The sequence below is a fragment of the Cyanistes caeruleus genome, chromosome 9 (assembly GCF_971803275.1).
Source record: "Cyanistes caeruleus chromosome 9, bCyaCae1.hap1.1, whole genome shotgun sequence".
Lineage (NCBI taxonomy): Eukaryota > Metazoa > Chordata > Aves > Passeriformes > Paridae > Cyanistes > Cyanistes caeruleus.
Window position 1 is genome coordinate 26313836 of NC_141709.1, and position 10374 is coordinate 26324209.

Below are 10374 nucleotides of genomic sequence, written 5' to 3' on the forward strand. Positions count from 1 at the left end.
TTCTTAGGGACACCTTTTCCTTACAACTGCTTGTAGTGTCTGGGAAAACAAGCAGGAGAGTGAGGAGCACGAGTCAAAATGAACACAGACAGGATTGGGGCACACACAGTCTGGGATAAAGGAAAAGGAGGTTGTTAGAAGGAAGAAACAGGCAGGACATTTCTGAGTGCAATTATTTTAATATGTCTGTCTTTTCCAAATTCCACATTGCACACACGGAAATAGCAATTTAAAAAAACAAAAAGACTCACACCAGAAATGCTGACTTGGAGTACCAGGAACTCCTTATCTCCCACTACACAAGGAGGCACGAGGTTCACAACAACATCAGGCACAGCTGGTCATGGGGGTGAACAGACAGACAGACATGGAAATTACAAAAGACAGAAAAAGGCAAGAGCAGGAGGGCAGTGGAAGTTCTCATGGTCACCTCGCTGGGCAGGCAGCTGGGGTCACAGCTTGGTGGCACACCCACCACTCCAGGGGATCAGCATCTCCCTGGTCCTACCTCTCTGCCTGCCCTGATGCCATCTCTGTTGTCATCTCTTGGTCAGACATTGTATTATCCATCTCTGGTAGCATTTCACAGGGCAGCTGTGATAAGGAGTGATTCCAGGATGGTCTCCAGACTTGGCTTTCAAGACTTCAGTGAACAAAGAAAGGAATTGTATGGTTATCACTTGATTTTACTAATTTTTTGGCTCCAAGTGCTCAAAGAAAAGTCTTGCAGTAACCATATTCACATGGGAAATGCCTCTAAAAGACTTCCAAGCTGTTGTATGCCAGTGAGGCCAGCAAGCTGGGAATCAAACCTACATCAGCAAGCTGTTCTGCTTAATTGCTACTGCACTCATGGGCAGGAAAGACTCATGGGAGCCTTTTTCTCAGCACAGCAGATCCTGCATTCCAAAGGGCAGGCAGCGCTGGGGGCAGAGCTCCCCAAGAAAATGAGCTCCAAGGGAAATCACAGAGGGATCAGGATGTACAGACCCATCCACCTCGGAGCAATCTCTCAGCTGTGCCAACACCAGCCCTGCTCCCTGGCAATGCTCATCTCTAAAGCAGCTTTCTGTGCAGCTGGGAGCAGCTGTTTGCCCTCTCACACCACAAGACAAAGTGCCCAGGACCTGGAGGCTGCACCAAAGACTTGAACCCCCATCTACCCAGCCCTCCACAAACATCCTTCTCCCAAACCTGCCTCTTCTCCTCCTAACCAGTACAGACCAGCCCTGATAAAATCAAGATGCAATTCCTCAGTGGAGAAGGAGCTGTTGAAGACAGCAAACTGCAGGAGGACCCAAGAACTCACTCTTTGGTTAACCTCTTGTCAAGGAATTATTTCAATTCAACCTCACCCTACCTGAGCTCATCAGGGACCATCAGCTGCCCAGTGTCCCCCCAGAGCAACCAGGACACCTCCTGTACAGCACCATGGCTTTTCTCTCCAGCTCCCACACGGCCACACGTGGCTCACAGCACGGCATCCATGTGGCTCTCACAGCCTGGCCACACAGAGCTACCTGGTGGCCCAGGGGAGCCTTGGCCATGCCACAACCCCTCTCTCTCCTCCAGCACTTCCCCTTCAGCCCTCCCACCTCTCTCTACATGGATTTCTGATGGATAAAACCTCAGGGCTGTGTTGTCCTCAGTCAAGCAAGCAGCTGATGCTGGGCTAGGTGGGAAGTGTTACCTCCCTCTGGCAACAAGAGATGTAAAGTAGTGTAAGAAAGAGGTGACTGGGGGGAACATGACATGGAAAACAGCTCAGAAAACCCAAGTGGTGGTGAGGGCATGGACTGCTTGCTGACCCTTCTAAACTGGGAAATTTGGGCCATCAAAGGGAGGTAGTAGGATGCAGGATGAAAATAAGCCAAAGTATGCAACACCCTGCTGCAGGATCACAAATGATCAGAACTGACAGACAGTCAAGGAGCAAATGGATTGTTTCATGGAGAAGAAATCCATCCAGGGCTACTACATACAGGCACCACTTCCAGCTCAGGAAGCTCCTAAGCAATAGCACATTGGAAGCTGGGAAAGCACTTTGGGCAAGCAGCATCCTGTCTTTATGTTCCTCTCCAGACCTTGCTCTCAGCCTTGTCAGAAATTGGATTCTGGGCTAGCTGGGCCATTGTAGTGATGTGGTATGGTCCAGATGATTTCCTTGTCATTCAAAGTCCCAAAAATCTCATTTTCAAATACAGAGTGACCATAAACAGAGGACTTGAGCAGCCATTCCTATTCAAAATCCACTCTCTTGCTGCTGCCTCCCCACACACAGGTCCTGCCTAGCAGTGCTGTCCTTCCCCACACTGGTCCCAGGTCCCACATGTGAACAGGAGTCAGAGCAAAGCCCATCAACACAGCACCGTGTTCCCAGCCAGAGTCACCCAGAGAAGAACACAAAGCCTTTGCAATCCTTTACTGCTTTTTCAATAGCAAAGACACAGCTTTGTACCTACTGCCAAAAAGTCTGGCACTAAAAATGCTGAAATCTTCTTGTGACTGAGTGGCAGCAAGCTGTAATTTACTGCATTCCTGCTTCTTTTATGTCCAAGAATTGCTTCACTTGTGAGAAGAAAGAGCTGTCATTTGTCAGTCCCATGTAGCCTCTCCTTCCAACTGACACATTTCTACATTATAGCAGACAAATTAATTCATTCCCCTCTTCCTATCTGCTCCCCAAAAATGGCAGCGTGTTTCTAGGAACTGAGATCATCTTTTCACAGCAACATCATTACCAGTTTTCATTTTAAACTGTATAATGGGCATGTCTCAGCAAAAATCTGGGCTATTTTTTTTTCTGCTGTTTCATCCATCTCCCTTAGAGCGGTTCAGAGAGACCTGGCTGTCTGCTGGTTTTTCACAAGCACCTTCCCCACACCTCTGACTGATGGTACATTTCCAGCCCACCCACTGCAGGGTTTGGCTGGCTGCTGACAAAAGCTTTGCCCGGGTTTAGGATGTGGCCATGTCCCTGGGCAGGTTGAGCTGTATGGCCTCTCCTCCTGTGGTGTATTTGGCCACTGGCCCGTTGCCTTCCATGGTGAAGAGTTTGCACGCCTTGGCGTTCTCGTGAACCGGTGTGGACTTTTTGGAGGAGATGGGGGAATTTGTGGGGCTCAGCTGGACAGCAGTGGTGTCCTGCACCGTGTGCTCGCTGGTTTCGATTTCAAAGGCTGTGTTGCCAGGTTTGATGAGCCCAATGTTAGAACCTGGTTTGGATTTCCGCGCCCCGTGGGCTGGGGGCCTCCGGCTGCAGATGCAGCAGGCACCGAAGAATGTGAAGGCCACCACCAGCAAGATGGGTCCGATGATGATGGGAGGGTTGTTCACAGGGAGGAAGGTCCCAAAGGCAAATGCTCCCACTAAGGTGATGTTGATCCCTGCAAGCATGATGCAGAGTCCACAGGCGCAGCAGAGAGCAGGGGAGGGGAGGCCCTGGGGTCGGGTCTTCTTCTGGGTGGGTTTTTGGGACAAAGAGGCGCTGCTCTTTTCACTGAACATGCTGGGAAGAGTCTTGGAGGTCACCCCAGTGCTCACAGGGTGAATGATGTGTCGAGAAGGCTGTATCCAGTCTCCTGTTGCCTTGAAATCCTGGAGAGGAATGAAGAAGCAGCTGTTAGAGCAATGAACCAAAGCACCTTTCCCCCACCATTCCTGGCATCTTCTTCAGCACCAGGGGTTTGCTGACTGCCAAGCACAAATCCAAGGCTGCTTTCAAGGCTGAACTCCCCCTGACTGTGGTGGTCACACGTGGTCACCCTCAGGCTGGAGCGCTGTGCTCCGTGTCCTTTGCTATCCATGTGGACGATGCCCAAGTGAATCCGAGCGTGCAATGGCCAGAGCCTGTGCCTGAGCTGGTGTCACAGTGTTTGTCACCACCCACACACCACCTGCCCAAAGCAAGAGTCCACTGCTGCCCTGAACATCCCTTGCTGCAATCTGAGGATGATGTATTTTTGAATAGGTAGTGGCCCACACTTGTGACAGACGGGGGGATGCTTTGCTCCACCATGTCTCAGTTTCCCAATAATTGAAATGAGTCATCCAGGTTGCCTTTCCAGCCAGTGGAGAATAAAAGGTCCCAGAAGATGACCCAGAACATCCCCAAAAGGTGTCTACACTGGGAGCTGACTACAGAGGTAACCCTGGAGATCACTCGAGAAGGGAACACTTGGATGCTCAGTGACACAAATGCCATCCACAGACACTGAATGACACCCTGCCAGTCACACAAGTCTACAATAAAATGAAGCAAATGTGGCTGTTTTGTCAGCTAGACCATGCTTTGTCACCATCTTTGGTGTGATCACAGGAGACCCCACAGAAGGGGACTGGGAATCTTGGCAACCGTGAAGCCAAACTTCCGCAAGGTTGGAGCATGAGCAGTATCGGCTCCAGGATGGAGGCTCATGGAAACTGAGACACTGAAGTTGAAAAACAGCCTGTGTGGGGATCTGTCTAGGACCCAAGGCAGAAACACTCAGCCCTGACTGACAGTAGCAGCTTCTCCATGGAGGAGATTATTGGATGTGATGAGAGCCGGGTTTGTGTTTGCCATACTTGCTGGGAAGTCAAATTGCCAGAAGCCAATTTGTCAGCAGTTCGCTGGCGATGTCTTTGATTTTGCAGGCAGGAGAGCATTTCTCTTCCCAGCCTGATTGCAAACAATAGCAGTCTGCTCTTCCTTCCCTCCCCTGCCTAGCTCTGTAGCTTCTTCCCTCCTCTCCTGTAAAATCCCTTTCAAAAGTGTTGTCAGCAAAAAACTGACACCACTCAGTTTCTATGGCAAGAGCCAAGAATCTCTGTTGTGCTATCAACACTCTGTAGCCACTAAATTAAAAAAACCAAAACCAAATAAACACAAACAACAAATAATAAGCCATCACCCATCACACTGAAACACACCAGTGGGATCAGCTGGGCATTTTCACCATGTTTCCTAGGTTATAAAATTTTCTGGCACCTCCAGCTAAGGCAAAGCTTTCTGCTGCTCTGTTGGGTGTCATATCTCATTTCCTTGGCTTAGGCTGACCTGAATGTGTGCAGCAGTCAACTTTCAGCAGAGTTTCTGATCAGTGAGACATCAGCTGGAGCCAACAGGAACAGGTGCATCAGAGGATTAAATCCTTCCTCATCTGAGGATGCCTGACTGGGAAGGGGTCTCTCAGCAGGAAAAGCTTTTTCAGGATACTGAGAGCCTGTGAGAGAGAAAGGGCATTTCCTCCATTAGCCAGGCTGACACATATGCATGTTTCCCTGGCAGTGTCCTTTTGTTCTGCCTGGGAACCCTGGCATGCTGATGGGAGCTGGAGCCCTGATTCTGCCTCCTTCACCAGCCCTGGACCAGCAGCAAGATTAAAGGTTAAAGACACACATGCACCAGTGTCTGCAGACCAGCTCCTGCAGATGCCAGTCCAAACCTTTAGCACACAGAGGCTGCAGACACCCCAGTGTGGCTCTTTGCCTTGGTTTGCCCCACATTCTCCCACTGCAAAGTGCCCACCAGGGAACTGTGTGGCTTCTCGTGGTTAAAAAACATCACAGATTCACTCCATCAGCTTTCTTCCTCCTGGCTTCCCAGCACTCATCTGCTTCCAGCCTGAAGGAATTCTCCCTCCTGGTAGAGTCCAGCTGGGCTCTAGCAGGACACTAAACATTCCAGCTGCTTCTGCTCTTAGGCAAGGCATCACCAGAGGTCTGGCTGCCACTGAGGTTTTCAAGAGGAACTGCAACCTGTTGCCCATCCCATCTGTCAGTGGGAACCTGTAGGCTCTCCAAGGAGACCCTGCTGGTTTCTGGCTGCTTTCAAGGCTGCAGTGATATTACCCAACATGGTCCCTCACAGCTCATTTTCTCTGCCTGGCAGTCTTTGCTCATCATTTCAGATCCCTGAGCACAGGGGCTTAAGCGTGTCACACCCTCTCTCTACAGCTGCACGAGGAGTGTTCTGACCATGCTGTGTCCAAGGCAAAACTTTCCAATCCTCTTTGCTTGGAGCACCTACAGGGGGTAATGGTGCTTTCCCTGCAAAAGGCAATGGGCTCACTGGAGATTCCTGCCTGGAACCTCTCCCATCAGCCTGGGGGCAGAAAGTCTTGGAAGTCAAGATTGCAGGGCTAGAATGTGATCTGCACACACACCACAGCACCACAGGGTAACTCACAGCACACAGGAATGTTTGGACTGGGAACACTTAGAAACTAGATCAGTGCTTGCTTTTGTCTTGATCTCCATAAGAAACATCAGGGATTATACACAAGAGATCCCTGTTAGACAGGGATGAGAGGACACGGGGATGAGAAAGCCAGCAGAGCAGTGGAGGATAAAGCAAGACACAAACCAAAGCCACAGAATGCCTTACGCTATCCTCTACCTAACAAGGCCCCATGACAACATAAAGTCCATGTTTATTCTGATATGTACAACAGAGGCATCTTTGCTCTTCTGTCATCTCCTAAAGCACAGGCTGATGCTTCTCCATCCCCTTCTTAGCCACAAGGGTGGGCTGACGTGGGTCAGCTCCCACTGCTGACCTGCCTGAGGATATCTGGCAGCTTTTACTCTTCACTACAGTGAAATCAATGGCTAAAAAATTTATCAACTTTTCAACCAAATGATTCTGTTCAAAATGACCAACTTCTGTTCCATCAGGAGTGGAAAAAGTTCTCTTTGGGCTCTTTGTTTGAAACAGGTTCTTTTCTTACCAGTTAGAGTGTAGGTTTCTTCTCCAAACAATATTTCAGCTTGAAATGCACTACTGCAAGCACTGCTATGCAAAAATAAAAGCTGCACACTCAAGCTGGCAGGATGGAAATCCAGTGACAATAATGATTCCTTCCAGGGGAATAGCCAGCCCCCCTTATAATCTCAGAGGGACAAAGGCAGACTTTCACCCCTATCTCTGAGAGTTCCTAGAGCTCAAAGGGCATACTGACATATTCAGCCAGCATTTTAGGAGCATTGTTTAAAGCCACAGCAGCATGTACAGCAGCATGTACAGCTAAGCACGCTTCCCTCTTAGTTGTAGTGGAGAGAAATTGAGCTGTCATCCTTCCACACCGTCTCAGTGAAGCAGCACAATGAAAATATTTGACAGACCACAGATGAGTCTCCTTTCCAGAGGTGTGATGGCACAGAAAAATAATGACAGTGATCAGCAAACTGAAATTGCAGTCAGACAGCTACAACCACCCCACACACAGGCAGGCTCACAAACACACAGGCACGTAACATCTAGCTACCAGGAGAAGCACAAGACTTTTTCTTTTTTTTTTCCTGGGGAAACTGCTGGGAAAGTCTCTGGCAGGGCCAGAGAAAGCCTCGGTGTCTGGAAGGGGAGGACGCTTACCTGGGCTGGAGCGTGGAGCCGGGGAAGGTGATGGAGAGATCGGCTGTCCCAGGTCTCACCTTCACCCTTCAGTCAGGGATGACAAAGCCGCGGCTAGAACGGGGTCTGGAAGCGCAGCAGTGCTCTGCGGGGAGAAGGATCTCACATCCCTCCTCCCCTCTTGCCACCGAGCTCAGGAAACTTTGCTGGGGTGTCAGGGGGGCAGTCCCCGGCAGAGCTCAGCGGGCTCCGTGCGAGCTCCGCCGCTTTCCCACCACTTTCTTCCCTCCCCTCGGAGGACGATGTTGCTCTCCTCAGGCAGATGGGTGTCCAGCCGCAGCATCCCTGCCCCGCCGCATCCTCTCCTGCATCCCGCTCTGCCCGCCGCCCACCGCTGTCCGGCACCGCTCACACGCTGCTTTTCCTTCTTCCTTTTCTACTTCAAGGCTGCAGCTCCCGCCCCCTTCAGCTGACAGAGGTGCCCGGAGCAGAACAGCCCCTTTTTCCCCCAGGGAGAGGAAAATCCCGGGAGCGCATCTCCCCGAGGCTGAGCGCCCGGCGGGGAAGGGAGCGGGGCAGGCACGGACACAGCGCCCGACGCCGGGGAACGGGATGCAGAGATGCTCGCCGCTGCTGCAGCCAGGCACGGATCTCTCAGAGGTTTGGAACGCCCGTAACGAATAAAAAACGCCACAAATCCAAGCGGTGCTGTGGATGCCGGAGGGATGCGTGCGGGGTGGCTTTGCTGGGCGGGCGGCAGTGAGAGGTGCTGAGACAGGACCCCCAGAGTGCGGGGAGGTGCTAAAAAATAAATTGAAAAACCCCCAAAAAAACCGTCCCCAGATGTAAAACTAATGTTTCAAAGAAACAATCAGATCTATGGCACACTTAGAGGTAGTTGGTCTTAAGCCACGCCTCATGCTAGACCCTGTTGCAAGCACGGCCAAATCTTAACTCCCATATTAAGAGGCCAAGCTCTGTCTGTTTGCAGAGCTGGTGAGCACAGGAAACATGGCAAACTGCGAGCTGTGCACTGGATGGAGCACAGATCATTCTCCCAGAGCTCAGGACATGCTGACACTCGGCTGTCCTCGTCTGCTCCCCATGGCCACTCCGCTGTAACCAGCCTGGCTGCTGCCAGTGACAGCTGGGCACGGGCTCTTCTCCAATTTATTGCTGAAGAATCCTCTTCGAACTAGGCTGGAGCTCACTGAACATCAATCATGCTCCCCTCTCTTTCAGATTGTTGCTTTCATGAGAGAGAGAGGAGAAAGGTAACAGAGGCAGTGAAAAACAAAGGTCAAAAAGAGAAATCACTGAGGAGGAATGAACACTTCTCTCGGTTCTCCAGGCACCACTTCAGCCTGAGGATTCTTAAAACAGCAGCATCGTCTACTGCACCATATTGCATTTCACCTTACAGGTCATCCTGGAAATTCAGGTAAAAACAAACTTCACAGAAAGGAGTTCAATCTCTGCTGAGGAAGACAACTCTGTTTTCTCCTTAGCTTGAACAACGCCAAGAGCACACTCAGTGGCTTAAGCAAGAGGGCAGGAGAATATCAGAAAAGCAGCACTGATCAGATGTGTTGACTGCCTGGGCTTATAGAAAGAAATAATTGGGAAATCTCAATTTCCAGGGATACAGCATCTCTTCTAGGGATTCCCTGGACCTGTAACATGAAGTCCAAAATGGCTCAGTGTATTCAGCCCTACCAGAAAAGTGATGAGAGAGTGGACAATGAAAGATTTTGTGGAGAAAATCCCCCCCTGGCACCTCTGAGAGAGTCAGTTCCATGTGTGTCAGAACTGGTATTCAGTGTTTGCTGACTGTTGCTGGGTAGAAAACCAGAGTGGCTGAACTCATTCCTGGTGTAACACCCCAGAGTCCGGCAGGAGCAGTCCAATAAGCCATGTTTATGCTGGAACAGTGTCTGTCAGAGGGGAAGAGACCATCAGGGTCATTGATTCGAGCCCACTGCTCTCACACTGTGTAATAGCATTCATAAAGCTCAGGCTCCAAGGGGGCCAATTAATACTGAATGACCTGTCAGTTGTTCCCTAATTGCACAAAGCAGCCATGAAGAAGGCTGCTCCTGCTTCCTTTTGGCTGTGGCATGACTCTCCATCACACTTTTCTTCTTAATGGTCCATAAACCCCCAAAAAAGGCTTTACTGAAACGTTACATATTTCGGGCTCCACTGAAGCAGTAATTCTGTGCTTGGCATATGTGGCCCTGACAACTGGCAGACTGCATCCATGTGATTAAAACAACTGCTAATTCAAGAACTAAAATTAAAGGCTAGATTTCCCACCGGTATAAATCAGAGCAGATTCATTTCCTTCCAGAGCTTTGATAGCTCATGAGCATTCATGATTTGCCAAGGGGTTTCTGCCAGAGTGATGGTTTCTAGCTTCAAACTTGCCAGGAACTGGGAAGCCCTGCCTTCTTCAGAGGAAAGATCCCAACCCTGTGCGGACTAGAAATAATATTCCTCTGGGAGAAACTGTTCCCAGCTTTTGCTGGATTCAGGAATTAGCTGAAGTCAGAAATTCCTGAATGTGAGGGAACCTTGCCTTCTTGTCCTTTCCCACTGTCAGTTCCTGACCCTGGTTTCAGCCCTGAGAAATCTGTCTCAGCCCTAAGAAATCCCACCTGAGTGGTGCCACCACGTCCTGCCCTGAGCAGGTCAGCAAGGTGAGTGCCACAGCACGAAGCCTTTACACATTACACTGCTTATGAGGGGTTTTTCTCCACGTGGGAGTGACTGAAAAAAGGTGGGAAGGGTGAGAGTGTTCCACAGAGGTTTCAAAGGATTTTGGTTGGGCCTTGATGCCTGAGGGAAGGCATGCAAGCAGCATCCACGAGAACAGCAGCAGGCCAGCAGCCCAATCCCTCATCACAAGAGGAGCAGAGTGCACAGCCCATGCTGCTGCCTGCTGGACCATGCCCATCACAGACACACAGCATCAGGGAGTTTGTGTCCCTTAACAAGATCATTAGACAAAGGTCACTGCTGCAACCTCCCCCTGCAGATTT

At 50.3% G+C, this 10374-nt stretch overlaps 1 protein-coding gene across 4 annotated transcripts; it reads right to left on the minus strand.

Annotated features, from left to right (window-relative positions):
• On the minus strand, positions 1–8159 carry TMEM275 (transmembrane protein 275). Of its 4 annotated transcripts, none has more exons than XM_086841853.1 (3): positions 7355–8159; positions 5039–5204; positions 1–3597 (listed from the first exon to the last, which is right to left on the minus strand). In XM_086841853.1, exon 3 carries the CDS (start codon positions 3505–3507, stop codon positions 2959–2961), a length of 549 nt encoding a protein of 182 aa, XP_086697979.1. In that variant the 5' UTR covers positions 3508–3597; positions 5039–5204; positions 7355–8159; the 3' UTR covers positions 1–2958. The 4 variants fall into 4 exon arrangements, with proteins under 4 accessions (XP_086697979.1, XP_086697977.1, XP_086697976.1 ...); XM_086841851.1 differs by lacking the exon at positions 7355–8159 and adding an exon at positions 5510–7343; XM_086841850.1 differs by lacking the exon at positions 7355–8159 and adding an exon at positions 5427–7343.
• Between the last annotated feature and the right edge of the window lie 2215 nt (positions 8160–10374).